We start from the raw sequence: 20,205 nt of genomic DNA on the forward strand, positions 1-20,205 counted from the left end.
AAGACTGTACACATGGACATCACCAGATGGTCAACACTGAAATCAGATTGATTATATTCTTTGCAGCCAAAGATGGAGAAGCTCTATACAGTCAACAAAAACAAGACCGGGAGCTGACTGTGGCTCAGATCATGAACTCCTTATTGCGAAATTCAGACTTAAATTGAAGAAAGTAGGGAAAACTACTAGACCATTCAGGTATGACCTAAATCAAATCCCACCATAGTTTGGCCCCAGGTAAATAGCAGGGAGGGAACACAGTTCCACTCAGAAAATTGTATTAAAGATTTACTGAGCATGGCCCCACCCATCAGAACAAGACCCAGTTTCCCCCTCAGTAGGTCTCTCCCATCAGGAAGCTTCCATAAGCCTCTTATCCTTCTCCATCAGAGGGCAGACAGACTGAAAACCACAATCACAGAAAACTAACCAATCTAATCACATCAACCACAGCCTTGTCTAACTCAATGAAACTATGAGCCATGCCGTGTGGGGCCACCCTGGACGGACAGGTCATGGTGGAGAGTTCTGACGAAACGTGGTGCACTGGAGAAGGGAATGGCAAACCACTTCAGTATTCTTGCCTTGAGAACCCCATGGACAGTATGAAAAGGCAAAAAGATAGGACACTGAAAGAGGAACTCCCCAGGTCGGTAGGTGCCCAATATGCTACTGGAGATCAGTGGAGAGGCTCCAGAAAGAATGAAGAGATGGAGCTGTCCTTTAGAGATGTAAATGTTTGGAAAAGTAGAGCAGAGAAGGGGGAAGGTATTTTTGGGTGAAGAAAACCACGTGAGGGAGGCCAGGATTCATCATGGCTTGTTTGGGCTTACACAGAACAGAAGGGCCTTATTGGAGTAAATCATGCATGAGGACTAGCAGGAAAGATAGATAGATGATCGGGGGTTAAATTATGTGTGATTTTCAAAGGCCAGTGGAATAGCGACACTTTGATGAGGTAAGTAATTGAGAGTCGGGATGGCTTTTGATCAGGTGAGTTAGGAAATGTAAAGAATGTGCAAGAAAGATGGCCTGCATTTGTATTACTGATATATTAATGAGAGGAGAGACTGGAGAAGGGGGTAGAAAGTTGTGAACTAGGAATTGTTTTGGTAAAAGTGCTATATTTAGGGGAAACTGGGAACAGAGAGGAAAGAATGAGTATTAAAAATGTCAGAGGAAGTTTGACAGAACTTGAATGATCAGTACAAAGGGTTAGGCAAAGATGGTTATGCTTTTTTTTTTGAGCTTTTTATCCTGATGTGTAGAAAGAGTGTTCCTTATTGGTGAAAAATATCATAAATCCATTGGAATATAATCTCCAAGAATATAAAAGTAGGGAAAACGTAATACCTTGATCAGTAGTATCCCCTGACTTGGAATAGTATCTCGAGTGTAGAAGTGCTCAAGAAATGCAACGAAGGGATGCAGGAATGCATTTAATATGTGAAAATTGAAGTAAATTTCACTTGCCATCTGTAAATTTAGAATGTGACCGTTTTTACCACCAAAGTGACTTTTGTGTTTTAAGAAGGAAAGTTAAAACCTTTATTTATTGAGAGACAGTGATAGGTCAGGTGGTCTGCCTAAGCACTTTCACATATATGATGTTTAATTCTTACTGGAACCTTGAAGAGATGGTATTATTATCTCCCCGAAAGTGTTGACCTTTTCTAGTCCCCCAAATTATACATATTTATAAAATCATATTGTACATGGTGACGATGATACATATCTGAGACTTGCTTCAAAATAATTCATGGGAAAGGACAAGAGAGAATATGGAAAGGAGATGAGGTTGGGTGATGGGTTCACACACCGGATCACACTGTTGTCACTAATTCTGAAATGTTTCCATTTTTTAATAATAAAAAAAGAAAAAAATCATATTGTTCATGGTGATATATACTGGCCTAACTGCCATTTTTTTTAAATAAAATGAAACAATTTGAGCCTCCAGATAATGACCATAATGGATTATAACCCACAGAATAATACAATAATCCATGAGGTCACACTCATAAGAAACAGAAGGCAAAGTTTTTTCTTACAGGAGAATGCAAAGTAATATAGGAGGATAGATAGAAATAAAAAATCACCATCTAGCAGCCATGATAGCAATACTTGTTTTAGGCAAGAAGCTGGAATGGCTGATAAACCTGATAGCCAAAAGTTTGATGAGAACCAGAAAACTTAAAAGTCTCAAAGTACCTCCTCATAAGATATTTTTTAATTAGAAAAAAATAACTTTACTGGAGAAACCTAGCACCACCTCCTCCAAGTGATGACAGCGAACGTCACAGTAGTGGGATAAATTGACATTATCTCCTTTTTGCTCTGGCACTCTGAGAAGGACACAACACTTCTCTCATATTCTGCCAAAAAAGCAGAGCCTGAAATTAATTGTGGGATAACATCATACAGACCCAGTTGAGAGAGATATTACAGAATAAACGACTTGTAGTCTTCAGAAATGTGAAGGTCATGAAAGACAAAGATGGAGGAAAGCTTCCAGATTAAAGGAGGCTAAAGAGATATGACAACCAAATGGAACATTTGATTCTGGACAGAAAAGATTTTTCTTTTCTATAGTGGATAATAGTGAGACATGAATAAGGTTTATAGATTACATAATAGCACTCTTTGGGGTGTTAATTTCCTGATCTTGACATAACTTGATTTAACTGTGGTTATGTAAGAGGATGATACTGTTTCTAGGAAATACATACTAGAATGCTTCAGGGTAAAGGGGCATCATGTTTGTGATTTACTCTCAAATGTTTTATTAAAAATTTTACATATATATGTTATATATATATATAGAATATATATATATAGAGAGAGAGAATAATAATGCAAATATGGTTAAATTCTAACGTGGGGAATTTGGTTAAAGGATAGACTTGAGTCCTTTGAATTATTTTTGCAATTTTTCTGTACATCTGGAATTTTCTAAAAATAAAATAAAAGAGCCAGAGCTGCTGGATTAGTCACCAGTGAATCAGTGAATTATTTTAATTAACTTACGTAGTGTTTGTGTATGCGGTGCTCGCTGACTTTTGGGATCGTCATGCATTTTCTGTATTACTAACGTGTCAAAATGGGTTATTCTCCTAGGGCTGTAACTAGTCTTCTAGTGAGACCATGAGCAAATCACTGTGGCTGGGTCCCAGGCTCTTCATCTGAAATTTCTTTGGGGAGCTGGATAAGTTGACTTCAGTACCTGGCTCCTAGCAGTTCTCTGATGATGGGCTCCAGATTCTCTGCCTCAGGGAAATGTTACCTTATTGTCAGACCCTTGAAGAAGGCCCAAGCCTTCTCACACCTGTAAATTGAAAGGATTGAAGAGTCAGAGCCAGAGGATGCCTGTTAAGCATCTGGGCTGCCTTCTATCAGCTGCAGCTGCTTGTTTGCAGCTCGCCCTCTGAGTTGTTTTGACCAGTACTCTCCCTTCCAGCCAGTCATCATTTTTCCACAGACTTGACTTGTAGTTTTAGTCACACTTTCTTTTAGTCACTTATTCAGCAAAGCAATGTGACTTTCCTTGACTTTAACATTTTCCAGCTGTTTTATATTTAGACTTTTGAAAACTATAGTTTGCTATCACAGCAGAGATCAACAGGCAGGTGGACTGTTTTCCTCTAGAATCACAAAAGGATTTTAGTTGATAAGCATTTGAAAGTCTAATAATGGTAATCATAAGATCAGAAAACGATGGGAATGAAAGTCAGATTTCAGAAAGAAAATTAAGAATTTAAGTTTGTACATTAAAAAAACTGCTAGGTTAGAAAATGTAACAGGAAAGTTTCTTTGCTCTTACTAACCCTTTAAGAAGAAACAGACACTCTGATCTTCTATTGGTAAGCATGTAAATTATTCTTTTTTGGCAGTAATATAACAATGTCTATTAAAAACAAAAAGATCATGTGTGCTAACTTGAGCTCCACTTCTAGGAACTTATCCTGTAGAGATTAACATTGCAGCACTGTTCGTCATTAGGAGATTACATTAATAAATTATGACACATCACACACTGGATTCTTATACACTTATCAAAAAATAATGTAGGAAGCTTTTAAATATTAATATAAAATGCATTTATTATTACTGCTTTTAAAAATTGTGATAAAATATACAAAAAACATAACATTTTTTACCTTTAGTAAATATTCTGTTCAAGGGCATTAAATATGTTTGCAATGTTGTGTAACCATCACCACTTTCTACATTTAAAACTCCTTCTTCATTACCAACAAACACTCTGTATTTATTAAATAATAACTTTCTCTTCCGTCTTCTGGGAGATTTTTAAAGATTGTCATGGAATACTGCCCCAGTACATACTTAAGTGATAAAAATTGTAAAATAGTATAAATACTCTGATTCTACTGTAGTAAATTATTACAATATGCTAATACGAGTGTGGGAAGATCTGGGAGACTACACATATTAAACAGTTTATGGGGGATACTATGGGAGATTTTTACGTTTATAGTATATATATTTTAGTAATTTTTTTGTTTTAAACGGTGAACCTGTGTAACTTTTCTAAGCAGGAAAAAAAAAAGATGTATTGAAAATTGGTAATTTAGATGGCTCTGATCCTCTGATTTTAGGTAACAAATAACAGTACTTTGCTGTGTGGTTGCTAAATTTGAGCTTTCTAGAATCTGAATACTTTATTAAAGTAATCCTTTTTTCTTTTCACAGCTAGAGTTGGGAAGACATCACTGATTATGTCTCTAGTCAGTGAAGAATTCCCAGAAGAGGTAGGCATTGTGATTTCTTTCCTACATTTAAATTTTTATCAAAATTGAGTTAAATGAAATACATTTTAGGTTTTTTTTTTGGTATGTGTTTCCTTTCTGATAGTTAATGACTTTTGGAAAGGCTCATGTTAGTTTTTACAAGACATCTCTGAAATATAGGAGAAAGAGCCAAACCAGCTCTGAGTTCACATAAGGCCTTTTTGTTTCTTACTTTTGACCTTGGCTAGGACATTTGTCTGCAGAAGGAAATGGCAACCCACTCCTGTGTTCTTGCCTGGAGAATCCCAGGGACGGGGGAGCCTGGTGGCCTGCAGTGTTTGGGGTCGCACAGAGTCGGACACGACTGAAGCGACTTAGCAGCAGCAGCAGCAGCAGGACATTTGTCATCTCTCTGCCTTAGTTGTCGCATCTGTAAAAAGGGAGCTGAAAGGGATATTCAGTTCAGTTCAGTTCAGTTGCTCAGTCATGTCCAACTCTTTGCGACCCCATGAATCACAGCACGCCAGGCCTCCCTGTCCATCACCAACTCCTGGAGTTTACTCAAACTCATGTCTGTCGAGTCGGTGATGCCCTCCAGACATCTCATCCTCTGTCGTCTCCTTCTCCTCCTGCCTCCAATCCCTCCCAGCCTGAGTCTTTTCCAATGAGTCAACTCTTCGCAGGAGGTGACCAAAGAATTGGAATTTCAGCTTTAGCATCAGTCCTTCCAATGAAAACCCAGGACTGATCTCCTTTAGAATGGACTGGTTGAATCTCCTTAGGGATCATCTAAGCTGTGTAATTCTTTCTTAAAAATAAAATGTTTTTATAAGCCCCAAATATAGAACAGATGAGTATTCCTTTAGTTGAAGTAAGTATGAAATGTCTGGCTCCCCATCTGCCTTCTGTCTGACTCTCCCCAGTCTTTGAGACATCATTAGAGCCACTAGGATTCTGATACACGTGTTTGAAAATCTCAAATATTATCTACCTACATCATTTTACAAATAAAAAATCTAAGTCATTCCACGTTTGCCTACCTGGAAGAATTGTTGTGGGTCTCAAATGAGATAAACTTACTAAAATACCACCAAAAGCATGGTGGCTTTGTTATCGCTGGCAATGTGTTTATTTACATGTTGGAAGATCCAGTATGGTGAACAGTTGCCTAAAGCATTATGTAAAGATATTGTTATGAGGGATGGGATCAATGCAAATGAGATAAAGATTATTTCTTTTTATTTTCTTTCTTCATATAATAGGTATTACTAGCGCCATGGTTTGCATTTATCATTTATTTGCTCGTGTTTAATTAGGAATACCTGTACAATTTCATTGTTCAGAGAGCAATTTAATGTATTATGTAGTAGTTATTTCAGTAATTACAATTGTCATATGACCATTGTTTCTTTCACTTTTTTTTCTCTTAAATAAGATAGTTAAATAAATCATAATTTGTAAAGTGGAGTATATTTTCATATGTGGTTTGTGAAATCAGCAACATTAATTATGATCACTTAGAGTATAGTACCTAAAAGTTTTTTGTGATATTTTAACTTAGTTTAGAATTGTTATTTTATCATAGTCCTTTTGGGTGTGGATAAGGAGTTTTTTTAAATAATGGTGTTATTATGCTTAAGGTTTATATAGCCAAACATTTATCTTTTAGAAGAGATAAATTTTGATAATTTATTAATTTATTTGAAGATTTCTTTTTTTTTTGGCTGTGCTGAGTGGCATGCAGAATCTTAGTTCCCTGACCAGGGATGAAACCCGTACCTCCTGCATTGGGAGTGCAGAATCTTTTTTTTTTTTTTTTTCGGTTCATTAACTTTATTGGACAGTCAGCAGTTAGTTCTCATCCACATTAAGTGTCTAGATTTTTGAAAGTTGTGACAGGCACGTAGGTAGCCCAAGTGTAGAGCTTGTTTAGTGAGTCTCATCTTAATTTCGTTTTCTGGACAGCTGCATACCAGTATGGGACATTTCCTTATTCCTTTGGCCCAGACAGCTCTGTTGAGCCTTGTCAGTGCGAACATCTGGGGTTCCCATCTCCTTCATGGCCAATTTCTGGCTTTCTTGGAGTGCCTGAGGGGCACACTTCTTGAAACCCACTCCATGGATGCACTTGTGAATGTTGATAGTGTATTCCCCTGGTCACCACCTCACTGATGGTGGATCAGCCCTTCTTCTAGCTGTCTTTCTTTGTGCGGGTGCCATCCTGCCGGATCGTAGTTGGAAAGGACAGGAGCACGGAATCTTAACCACTGAACCGCCAGGGCGGTCCCTTGAGGTTAGGTCTTCACTTGCAGAATATCTTAAGCGTTCAACAAAATAGAATAAAACTACATTTTAGAAATCTAATTTTGAAACACTAAATTAATTTAAGTATTGTTTTGGGAGCTGAAGTGTCCTTAATATGTCCTTTGCCCACACAGGTATAAATGTGCTTTTATTTTATTTTTTTAGTGTTTTATCATATAGCTTTAGTATGTATTTGCATCTATTGTAAAGCACAAAAATAAACATTTAAAATTATAATAAATACCTGTAAAGGTAAGCATGGGTGAAAGGGCTAATTATACATGAATTTACATAATCTAAAAAGTTTGATTTCTGATATTCAAAGGTTTTTCCTTCTTTTATATTTGTTTGCAAATGAAGGTTCCTCCCCGGGCAGAAGAAATCACCATTCCAGCTGATGTTACCCCTGAGAGAGTTCCAACGCACATTGTAGATTACTCAGGTAGTAAATGTCTTCTTGCAGGTGAAGCTGTAGAGTTAATTTAAAAGTCCTTAAAAAGATACTTACTAAGCATTAAAAAATGTTTTAGGAGGGGTGTCTCTTTCTCTCACAGTAAATGATTATTTACTCTTCTTGTCTTACCCCACACCCCACAAAAAGCCTCCACCTTGCAGTTCTCTGTCCCTAATTTACTAAGTTGGGTTCCATAATAATGAAAGGGAAAGGGGGATGGCAAATGACCAGATAAATCATAAGCCTCCTTGAATTAGCATATTTGCAGAGTTCTGTGTTATTTTGTTATCAGGCATTCAGGCATGGTGATGTAGAAAGAGTTCTCATGTGAAAATTTGTTGAGTTCTAAGTTTGTTTTTAATTCGTCAGAGTTTTTCCTAAAAAAAAGTTGAAACAGGTTGCTTACGTTACATGATAATGGAAGCACATCTATATTGTTTTTAATAATGTAAGGTTTTTCTGCACAATACTACTTACTTTTTAATCATTAAATTGTTTTGCTTTTTTCTGGAACTTCTTTTGGAAAGGAAGGGTCAGTTGTAACGTGTATCACTGATGTGGGCTCGGGCTGTTGATAATGGGGAAAACTATATGAAATCAGGAGGTATATGGGAAATCTCTGCCTTCCATTCAGTTTTGCTTTGAACCTAAAACTGCTCTGAAAAATGAAATCTATTTTTAAAAATGTGTATAACCACATTGGTAATACTTTGTTTGGCTGAGCTGGTATCCCGTCCATTCTAAAAATGAAACACTAGAACTGTACAGTCTAATACCTGTGACTGTTGAACACTTAAAATGTGTCTAGTCTAAATTGAAATGTGCTCTAAGTATAAAATATAAGTGGACTTAGAAGACAGTATGAAATAAAGTACAGGATCTCATAATTTTTCTGTTGATTACATGTTGAAATTTTAGTATTTTTGATACTTTGGGTAAATTAAAAAGTCATTTTACCTGTTTCTTTTTACTTTGTTTAAAGTGACTACTAGAAAATTTAAAATTCCATGTATGGTTTATATCACATTTCTGTTGGACAGTACTCTACTAGAAGCTGAGGGGGGTTGGATGCTTCCTGCTACTGTCAGTCTCATAACTAGCTCTATGTATAGAATTATTCTTTTTCAGTGTGTGTAGCTACATGTTTAGATTGACTTCAGTATTACAGTTGAAGCTTTAACTGCTTGATTATTCAACTTAGAGAAGATATTTGAAATGTGACCAGTTATTTAGCATTAATTGAGATACCATTGTACTCATTTGTAACATTAGTTTATATGTCAGAAATAACATTTTGAGGGGAAGCAGTTAACGTAAAGTGATCTAATATATCAATAATTGCTTTGCTCTTCGTTTGTTTACTTCTCTCTCCTCTCTCTCTCCTAGCTATGTATCATGCCCGTCCCCTGCACCTGTGGGATTATAGGCATATCCCTCCGTGAGACCAGTTCTAGCCAGAGAGATGGGCGAGTGAGGGAATTCTTGACTTTTCATTATCATGCTCTGGTTTTGCCTCTGGGGCCTGGTTAAGATTACTTCTATCAGATTTCTAGATCTTAAGCTTGTATTTCCCAGACTCTCAACTGGCTTTTTGACCCTGTGTATAGGCTTTTTGTCTGGGCTCCTGACTCTTTAGTACCCAGTCTCCTAGCTTGAGTTTCTGATCTCTTTTGCCAGTCCCTTGTCAGCTTTGGATCAGATGCTGGCCCAGATTGATCACACAATGCCTTGTGCTCTTCCCTGCCTGACTATCTTCATGTAGACTTGTCTCTCAGTGCCAGCCAGCTTCCTTATCATAGTTCCACTCTTTCCCTTCTCTGGCTTTCCCTTTTCTTTGCCACTTGTCTGGCAGTACATCTTGTAAAGGACATGAGAGGTAAGGGAGGTTTTGAGGGATGTTAGGTGGATGTCAGATGGATTTTAGCTTGGTTGTTCATTCATTTTTATGAAAGTGTTTAAAATATGAAAAAAACCTGACTTTGTCATTTGTAGAAGCAGAACAGAGTGATGAACAGCTTCATCAAGAAATATCACAGGTGAGTTAAAAAAAAATAATTCTAGGTTTGTTTGTGGGAGAACAATGATGATCCTGTGTCTGCCATTTCCTTCTCTCACAGAGAGGGCTTTTTCAGTTCTTTAATGTCGCTGCTGACTTTGAGTATGTATTTTTGCCATAAATCCTTTTGCTTTTAGAGGCATGCTAAGTTTTTTAATTTTCAATTTTTTTTCTCTGTTTGATTGAAATATATTAGCTAGCTGGTAATTAAATGCTGCATTTGTATTATTTTAAAATACCATCTATTTGTGAATTTTTCTTATAGGCTAATGTCATCTGCATAGTTTATGCTGTTAACAACAAGCATTCCATTGATAAGGTATGAATATGTGACTTTTCACTATACTTTGTTAAATTTCAGTGGGGGCGCTTTTAAAATTGATCCTCAATTTAGAATTTTAGGAGTCCTAGGGTGGGGTATTTTTCAAGGCAGATCTTCATTAGGCCTTAACTCCTGTTCATTTTCATTTTAGGTAACAAGTCGATGGATTCCTCTCATAAATGAAAGAACAGACAAAGACAGCAGGTACTTTTTTCTCTCTGAAACTTTGTATATTGAAAAATTTCAAACTTGGAGAAAAGTCGCAAGAAATAGTGCAATAAAGATCTGTAAAGTAATCACTTAGATCTGCTAGTTAACAGTTTGCCGTATGTGCTTTATCTAATAGGTCTGTTTATACACACACACCTTTATCAGAGAGGAATTACTGGAGGCTGCATACACGTTTGAGAGCAAAGCAGAGAATAGAGCCCTGAAACTGTAATCTGCCCTCTTTCTTGAGATGCCCTTTTGAGGACTGGCATTATCCCAATCACTGAATGTTCACCATGTGAAATGTGTAAGAGCACAGTCATTACCACTGTTTTCAAGTCACTTTGTGAAGACTTACTGACTGAGCTGAGAGGAGCTCTCTAGAGCTGTACTGTCCAGTGGAGTAGCTTCTAGTCAGTTGGGGCAATTTAAGTAAAATTAAATAATACTAAAAATTCGGTGCCTTGGATGCAGCCACATTTCAAGTGCGTGATAGGCACTTGTGGCTAGAGGTTAGGGTAATGGACAGTACAAATACAGTTCATTTCTGTCATCACAGAAATGATGCCTTGACTGCCTTGGAGGAAACAATGCCTCTATGCTCCTTACACTTGCTTTTCTTGCTTATTTCTTGAACTGTTTCGAGGACTCTTCCGAGAAGTCAGTTTTGCCAGAATCTATGCAGTCCATGGGGTCGCTAAGAGTCGGACACGACTGAGCAACTTCACTTTCACTTTTCACTTTCATGCATTGGAGAAGGAAATGGCAACCCACTCCAGTGTTCTTGCCTGGAGAATCCCAGGGACGGGGGAGCCTGGTGGGCTGCCGTCTATGGGGTCGCACAGAGTCGGACACAACTGAAGTGACTTAGCAGCAGCAGCAGCATGAAGCACTATCTTGAACAACTGAATTTTTAAAATTGACTCTACCATGACAGCTTCCTAAACTGCTCTCTAGAAACTAGCTGTCTAGTCTGATGCCCCTTTTAGTGTACCATCTGAAAGTGGCCTTCAGTGTTTGGGAGATCTAATTGAGCTTTCTCAGGCGTGGGTATACCTGTACCCTTCCCTGAATCATAGGAGCATGCTTATTTCTCTTGTGGTTGATTTGTTCCAAGGTGGTCTATTTCATTAATGTATGGACTTCACATTTTCCCAGTACCTTCTTTCCTGGGCCTCATACCTTAAGTTTATATTTATTACACATATATTCTTATCTAGGACTTCTGTGGACCATTATCACAGTGGTCCTTAGTCAGATGTGCCCATCGCTGTCACCTGAGGTACCTTGCAACAATATAGGTGCCTTTGCTCTACTGTTTGAGTTTTAGGATTGGTACTTTTGGAGTAGGCCTTGGACTTGTGTGTTTTCTTTTTTTAAGATCCGTAAATTATTCTGAGCACACCTCTGGTTGTAATGCAGTGCATTTTTGGGAACTCTCCTGGCTCTATTAACAATCTATGTTTGGGTTATGTAGTGTGCCAGTCCATTTACACATAATAACCACACTAGGTGGTTAAATAAATGCCTGCAAGTGTTTCTTTTACAATTTGGAGTCCCAGCTAGATGATTTGCCTTCTCTTTAAGCTCTCTTATGGGTTGTACAAATAATTGTTCTCTACTGGGCTAGTTCTCCTTGTTAATCCCCATTCAGATTTATGACAGGCCTTTCACATTTAATTTATTGAAAATAAAATTCTTTATTTCCTGCCTATTCCCCGCTGCCCCCACCCCCAGATTTCTCAATCTTTTCTGTCTCCAAAGATCTGTTCATTTTGGGGACTTCCCTGACAGTCCAGTGGTTGAGTACATCATGAGAAACGCTGGACTGGGAGAAGCACAAGCTGGAATCAAGATTTCTGGGAGAAATATCAATAACCTCCGATATGCAGATGACCCTTATGGCAGAAAGTGAAGAGGAACTAAAAAGCCTCTTGATAAAAGTGAAAGTGGAGAGTGAAAAAGTTGGCTTAAAGCTCAATATTCAGAAAACGAAGATCATGGCATCCGGTCCCATCACTTCATGGGAAACAGTGGAAACAGTGTCAGACTTTATTTTGGGGGGGTTCCAAAATCACTGCAGATGGTGACTGCAGCCATGAAATTAAAAGACGCTTACTCCTTGGAAGGAAAGTTATGACCAACCTAGATAGCATATTCAAAAGCAGAGACATTACTTTGCCAACAAAGGTTCGTCTAGTCAAGGCTATGGTTTTTCCAGTAGTCGTGTATGGATGTGAGAGTTGGACTGTGAAGAAGGCTGAGAGCCGAAGAATTGATGCTTTTGAACTGTGGTGTTGGAGAAGACTCTTGAGAGTCCCTTGGACTGTAAGGAGATCCAACCAGTCCATTCTGAAGGAGATCAGCCCTGGGATTTCTTTGGAAGGAATGATGCTAAAGCTGAAACTCCAGTCCTTTGGCCACCTCATGTGAAGAGTTGACTCATTGGAGAAGACTCTGATGCTGGGAGGGATTGGGGGCAGGAGGAGAAGGAGATGACAGAGGATGAGATGGCTGGATGGCATCACTGACTTGATGGACGTGAATCTGAGTGAACTCCGGAAGTTGGTGATGGACAAGAAGGGCTGATGTGCTGCGATTCATGGGGTCGCAAAGAGTTGGACAGGACTGAGCGACTGAACTGAACTGAACGGGGATCTAGGATCCCACATGCCTCTGGGCCAAAGTACCAAAACATAAAACAGAAGCAATATATTGTAACAAATTCAATTAAAACTTTAAAAATGGGGGAAAAAAAATCTAATCCTTTAGTCCAGCCAAAAAGATCTTTGTACTTTTCTTGATTTCTAATTTCCTTCAATCTCCACATCTAATCTACTGTTGCTCCTATCTGTTCTACTTCAAAAATATATCTCAAATCTGAAAATTTCCTGTCTCCACTACCCTAATCCAGGATACCACATTAAAAGAACTTTTTTATTATTGAAAAAAATCATATATATACAAAAGTAGAATAGTATAATGAATCTCTGTGTATCATCCAGCTTCAACGATTAACAACTCATGGCCAGTGTTGTTTCATTTATTACCCCTTCCTTTGGGATCATTTTGAACAAATCAGACATCATATCATACTCTATTTCAGTATGTATCTCTAAAAGATAACAAATGACTGCATTTTAAAATGTCTATCAGATCATGTCATTTTACACTTAAAACACACTCTCTGTACTGTAGCTGTAAAGTCGTTTTGCATCTGGCCTTTGCTCATCCCTCCAGCTCCGCTTCATGTGTCTTCCCCATTGACCAGTACTCCTCAGCCACTCTGGCATTTTTCTGTTCTCCGGACTCATGGGGATGTTTCTTCAGTTTGGGGCTTTTCCACATGCTGTCGCTTCGTCCCAGCCAGCTCTTTCCAGGCTCTTCACCTGACAGGTTCCATCTTATCCTTCACTGCGTGCCTCAAATGCTGCTTTGTCAGAGGGATTGTTCCCTGATTACCATGTATAGTTTGCCCTCTTTAATTACTTTATCATTGTACTTTACTAGGTTACAATGTACATTAAAAAAAAATCTAATGTCTTTTGCCTTGCTCATTATTACCATGTGCCCTGTTTATTTCAGGCTGCCTTTGATACTGGTTGGGAACAAATCTGACCTGGTGGAATATAGTAGTATGGAGACCATCCTTCCTATTATGAACCAGTACACAGAAATAGAAACCTGTGTGGAGGTATGCCTTCTCATTTCATTTTGAAATTTACGGTTGGTGAATTCTCACTAAATTGAGGTTCAGAATAGGAGATGGGGAAGATGTGGGGTGAAATAAATTTCCTGTTTGTGAAGTCCCGTAAATCAAATAAAACAGAGAACTTGGAATTGGTCTCTGGGCTCTTTGTAGTCTATCATATGGAAATATCCACTAAAAAAATGGATTTTTTCAGTTTCTTCAAGGAATCTTGATAGTTAAAAAAAACATTTTTTAAAATGTTTTTAGCTCTCTCTCTCTGAATTGCTTTCAGAGTGAAACATTTAAAATTTTCTTTTCAGTGTTCAGCAAAAAATCTGAAGAACATATCAGAGCTCTTCTATTATGCACAGAAAGCAGTTCTTCATCCTACAGGGCCCCTGTACTGCCCAGAGGAGAAAGAGGTAAACCCTCCATCCCATCAGACCATGTTAGTAAGGACTGGGATATGTAGGTAGCAACTCCATTATGATACTGATTGTTAGTAACTGTTAAGTATTCATCTAAACTGCTGAAATTTAAATTGATTACTTATTAAACTGTTATATTTCCTAGGTACTTTTCTTCAAAGACAGTCACATTTAATGCTCAGAATAATATGCCAGGTCAAATACTATTTTAAGAAATGTAATTAAAATAAACAGAAGAATTGGCAACTGTAACAAAAAAAGTCCAAAGACTTAACTATGGTCAATTTGCTTTGCTACTATAAAATCCACAAACTTAGTAACACATACAAGCGAAAAACTTGTATAATTATTTGATATGGATGTATATATAATACAATTGGAATACTCCCTTTTGTTCCATAGCTTAGAAACATAGTAATTCCTTAATGAAATATCTAAAATTTAATGATATTTTACCATAGACTTTTTTTCTGCCAAAGTATAAAGGTTTGTTTTTTTTTTTTTTTTTAATTACGCGTAACAGGCAAAATTATTTAAGTCAATAAACTTAAAGAATTTCATACATTCTGGTTCTTTCCACAGCCAATCACCATTGACTTTTAAAATTAAATTTTAAATTGAGATATAACTCACATACCATAAAGTTCACTTTTTTGTTCTTTTCAGTGATTTTTAGTGTATTCACAAAGTTGTGTGCTCATCATTGTCTGATTTCAGAGCATTTCATCATTCCCAGAGAAACCCTGTACCCATTAGCAGTAACTCCCATTCCCTCCCCCCCCTCCCCCTAGTTTTTGGTAACCACTAGTCTACTCTCTCTCCGAATTTGCCTATTCTGGGCATTTCATATGAATGGGATCATACAATATGTGGTCTTCGGTGTCTGGCTTCTTTGATGTAGTGTGATGTTTCCAAGGTACATCCATGTTGTAGCGTTACTAGTACTTCATTCCTTTTTATGGTCAAATGACACTTCATTGTACAGATACAGCATATCTTGTTTATCCATTCAACTGTTGGTAGACAATTGGGTTGCTTCCACGTTTTGGCTGTTGTGAATACTGCTAAGAACATTCACACACAAGTTTGAACCCCTGTTTTGAATGTCTGTTTAGCAGTGGAATTGCTAGGTCACATGGTAATTCTATGTTTTACTCATGTTGAGGAACCACTAAAATTAAAGTCCCAATTTCTCCACATCTTTGCCAGCACCTGTTATCCTCCCCCTGGCCTTTGTTTGTTTGTAGTCATCCTGGTAGATGGGAGTGGTATCTTACGTTGTTTGAACTGCATTTCCATGATGGCTAATGATATTGAACATCATTTCATGTGTTTATTGGCCATTTGTGTATCTTTGGACAAAGGTCTATTTAAGTATTTTATCCATCTCTTAATTGAGTTATTTGTTTCTTTTGTTGTTATTTTGAGTTTTTAAGGAATAGAAGTTTGCTGGGGGAAAAAAGCTTCCTGAAAAGATTTTTTTCAGGAAAAATTTATAGTACAGGTGAATGGTTGAAGAACTGACACATGGGCCAAATTTGGCCTGCTACCTGCTTTTTTTTGTTTATTTTTTAATTGAAGTATAATTGCTTTACAGAATTATGTTGGTTTCTGCCAAGCATCAGCATGAATCAGCCATAGATATATATATGTCCCCTTCCTCTTGAACCTCCCTCCCCATCACGCCTCTCTAGGTTGTTACAGAGCCCCGGTTTGAGTTCCCTGAGTCATACAGCAAATTCCCATTGGCTACCTATTTTACATATGGTAATGTATGTTTCCATCTTATTCTCTCCATACATCCCACCCTTTCCTCCCTGCCACCATGTCCATAAGTCTGTTCTGTATGTCTGTGTCTCCATTGCTGCTCTGCAAATAATTTCATCAGTACCATCTTTCTAGATTACATATATTGCGTTAGTATATGATACTTGTTTTTCTCTTTCTGACTTCCTTCACTGTATATAGTAGACTCTAGATTCATCCACCTCATTAGAACTGACTCTAATGAGTCAGTCATTAGCATTGCTTTTTGTGGCTGAGTAATACTCCATCATATATATATACCACAGCTACTTTATCCATTCATCTGTCGACCGCCACCAGCTTTTACATAGCCTGTGAGCTAAGATACATTTTGCATTTTTTAATGATTGGGGAAAAAGTCAAAAAGAATAATGTTTTGAGATATGGGGAAATTAATAAGGCCTTCAGATTTCACGGTTCATAGGTAAGCTTTATTGCAGCACAGCCGTGTTCATTCCCTCACGTCTGTCTGCACTTTCCTGCTGTGAAGGCGGTCATGTGGTTGCTGCAGAGCTTGTCTGTGGTGACTGTCATCACACCACTGCTCGTCGCCCTGCGAGCTGCACTCACACACTGCAGACTTGGCAGCAGCATCTCATGTGCCGCATGTACCCCTGTGCAGTGGCATTTTATTTTTTTATTACCAGTACATACATATGCCAAAACAAGAAGAGAAAAAAGTGGATCTTCAGATGGCAAAACAGATATATTTTCTGAGCTATAATTCCAGCATCAGTTTTTTTTGGACCTCGATGCACATGCAAAGGAAATTTTTTAATTTCCTAATCCATTTGCCCATGCAGTTGAGGAGCTTCCACCCAACCTTCAGTTGGAACTGATTAATCTGCAGTGTAATGACATGTTAACAGGCGAATATCACGAAAAGAATGAAATAGAATTCTATAAATGCCTTCCAAGTGATGAATGTGCTCAAAGAAAGTTATATGTTTATGGATCAGTGTCACTATTGGGATTGTTAAAAAGACATTTTCAGAGATGAAATATGTTAAATCTCATTACAGATCAGCATTAATAGATGAAAATCTGCAATTGATTTTCATGATAGGGAAAGCTAGCTTTTTTTTTTTTTAATTAAAGTATAGTTGATTTACAATACTGAGTTAGTTTTGGGTATGTATCATAGTGGTCTTTTTTGTTTTTGTAGGATTTTTTGCAGATTATATTCCATTATATAATTTCCTTCTCCAGCGTGTATAATCGATGGGGTCACAAAGAGTCAGACACGACTGAGCGACTGAACTGAACTGAACTGATATTCCATTATAGTTTATTACAAGATAGGGAACACTGACTTTGAACCCCAACTAAGCCAATCGATATCCCTCCAAGAAGAATTCTATCCTTCTGTAATATTAGTAGACCTATAGAGCAAAGGTATACTCACTTATTATTATATTTTAAATTTAATTAATAAAAACTTTGTGGAAATTTGGTTATTTCTTGCTGTGTAAGTACCTACATGATATCCTTGATTTTGCCTATTGGCACCCAATGCCTAAAGTATTTGCTATGTCTTTATTTATTCTTAGACATTATTATTATGTCTTTCTCAATTGCTTTACTATAAAAGTGCTGACCTCTGGTATAAATATTAATCTGCTGCTGCTGCTGCTGCTGCTGCTAAGTTGCTTCAGTCGTGTCCGACTCTGTGCGACCCCATAGACAGCAGCCCATCAGGCTCCCCCATCCCTGGGATTCTCCAGGCAAGAACACTGGAGTGGGTTGCCATTTCCTTCTCCAATGCATGAAAGGAAAAGTGAAAGTGAAGTCGCTCCGTCGTGTCCGACTCTTAGCGACCCCATGGACTGCAGCCTACCAGGCTCCTCTGTCCATGGGATTTTCCAGGCAAGAGTACTGGAGTGGGGTGCCATTCCCTTCTCTGAAATATGAATCTGAGTTATCCCTTAATCTGACCCTGATTTAGTCTTCCTTAATCCTGGTTTATATTCTTAATTGAAATGTTTCTTTCTAACTTGCTACTGGAGATCAGTGGAGAAATAACTCCAGAAAGAATGAAGGGATGGAGCCAAAGCAAAAACAATAGCCAGTTGTGGATGTGACTGGTAATATAAGCAAGGTCCGATGCTGTAAAGAGCAATATTGCATATTAACCTGGAATGGTAGGTCCATGAATCAAGGCAAATTAGATGTGGTCAAACAGGAGATGGCAAGAGTAAACGTCGACATTCTAGGAATCAGTGAACTGAAATGGACTGGAATGGGTGAATTTAACTCAGATGACCATTATATCTACTACTGCAGGCAGGAATCCCTCAGAAGAAATGGAGTAGCCATTATGGTCAACAAAAGAGTCCAAAATGCAGTACTTGGATGCAATCTCAAGAACGACAGAATGATCTCTGTTCGTTTCCAAGGCAAACCATTCAATATCACAGTAATCCAAGTCTATGCCCCAACCAATAACGCTGAAGAAGCTGAAGTTGAATGGTTCTATGAAGACCTACAAGACCTTTTAGAACTAGCACCCAAAAAAGATGTCCTTTTCAGTATAGGGGACTGGAATGCTAAAGTAGGAAGTCAAGAAACAGCTGGACTAACAGGCAAACTTGGCCTTGGAATACGGAATGAAGCAGGGCAAAGGCTTTTGTCAAGAGAATGCACCAGTCATAGCAAACACCCTCTTCCAACAACACAAGAGAAGACTCTACACATGGACATCACCAAATGGTCAACACCGAAATCAGATTGATTATATTCTTTGCAGCCAAAGATGGAGAAGCTGTATACAGTCAGCAAAAAACAAGACCAAGAGCTGACTGTGACTCAGATCATGAACTCCTTATTGCCAAATTCAGACTTAAATTGAAAAAAGTAGGGAAAACCACTAGACCATTCAGGTATGACCTAAATCAAATCCCTTATGATTATATAGTGGAAGTGAGAAATAGATTTAAGGGACTAGATCTGATAGAGTGCCTAATGAACTATGGAATGAGGTTCGTGACATTGTACAGGAGACAGGGATCAAGACCATCCCCATGGAAAAGAAATGCAAAAAAGCAAAATGGCTGTCTGAGGAGGCCTTACAAATAGCTGTGAAAAGAAGAGAAGCGAAAAGCAAAGGAGAAAAGGAAAGATATAAGCATCTGAATGCGGAGTTTCAAAGAATAGCAAGAAGAGATAAGAAAGCCTTCCTCAGCAATCAGTGCAAAGAAATAGAGGAAAACAACAGAATGGGAAAGACTAGGGATCTCTTTGGCACCCCAATCAGTACTCTTGCCTGGAAAATCCCATGGATGGAGGAGCCTGGAAGGCTGCAGTCATGGGGTCGCTGAGGGTTGGACACAACTGAGCACCTTCACTTTCACTTTTCACTTTCATGCATTGGAGAAGGAAATGGCAACCCACTCCAGTGTTCTTGCCTGGAGAATCCCAGGGGCAGGGAAGCCTGGTGGGTTGCCGTCTATGGGGTTGCACAGAGTCGGACACGACTGAAACGACTTAGCAGCAGCAGCAGAGATCTCTTAAAAGAAAATTAGAGATACCAAGGGAACATTTCATGCAAAGATGGGCTCGATAAAGGACAGAAATGGTATGGACCTAACAGAAGCATAAGATATTAAGAAGAGATGGCAAGAATACACAGAAGAACTGTACAAAAAGATCTTAAAAAAAAAAAAATCTTCATGACCCAGATAATCACGATGGTGTGATCCCTCACCTAGAGCCAGACATCCTGGAATGTGAAGTCAAGTGGGCCTTAGAAAGCATCACTATGAACAAAGCTAGTGGAGGTGATGGAATTCCAGTTGAGCTATTTCAAATCCTGAAAGATGATGCTGTGCAAGTGGTACACTCAATATACCAGCAAATTTGGAAAACTCAGCAGTGGCCACAAGACTGAAGAAGGTCAGTTTTCATTCCAATCCCAAAGAAAGGCAATGCCAAAGAATGTTCAAACTATTGCACAATTGCACTCATCTCACACGCTAGTAAAGTAATGCTCAAAATTCTCCAAGCCAGGCTTCAGCAGTATGTGAACCATGAACTTCCAGATCCAGATGTTCAAGCTGGTTTTAGAAAAGGCAGAGGAACCAGAGATCAAATTTCCAGCATCCGCTGGATCATGAAAAAAGCAAGAGAGTTGCAGAAAAACATCTATTTCTGCTTTATTGACTATGCCAAAGCCTTTGACTGTGTGGAT

General features: G+C 38.2%; 1 protein-coding gene across 11 annotated transcripts in view; it reads left to right on the plus strand.

The window, feature by feature from the left end:
* The window catches only part of RHOT1 (ras homolog family member T1), a 65,592-nt gene that overhangs the window by 14,831 nt on the left and 30,556 nt on the right, over positions 1 to 20,205 (plus strand). For 9 of the 11 annotated variants that reach the window (XM_025281047.3, XM_006059408.4, XM_006059407.4 and 6 more), the window contains 7 exons: positions 4,711 to 4,769; positions 7,413 to 7,494; positions 9,499 to 9,542; positions 9,828 to 9,881; positions 10,036 to 10,088; positions 13,680 to 13,788; positions 14,106 to 14,207. In XM_025281047.3, coding sequence (XP_025136832.2) covers positions 4,711 to 4,769; positions 7,413 to 7,494; positions 9,499 to 9,542; positions 9,828 to 9,881; positions 10,036 to 10,088; positions 13,680 to 13,788; positions 14,106 to 14,207 — 503 coding nt within the window. Of the gene's footprint in view, positions 1 to 179; positions 199 to 4,710; positions 4,770 to 7,412; positions 7,495 to 9,498; positions 9,543 to 9,827; positions 9,882 to 10,035; positions 10,089 to 13,679; positions 13,789 to 14,105; positions 14,208 to 20,205 lie in introns of those variants that run through there. The other 2 variants (XM_025281049.3, XM_044939536.2) reach the window with 2 other exon arrangements.

Source organism: Bubalus bubalis, chromosome 3 (genome assembly GCF_019923935.1).
Source record: "Bubalus bubalis isolate 160015118507 breed Murrah chromosome 3, NDDB_SH_1, whole genome shotgun sequence".
Lineage (NCBI taxonomy): Eukaryota > Metazoa > Chordata > Mammalia > Artiodactyla > Bovidae > Bubalus > Bubalus bubalis.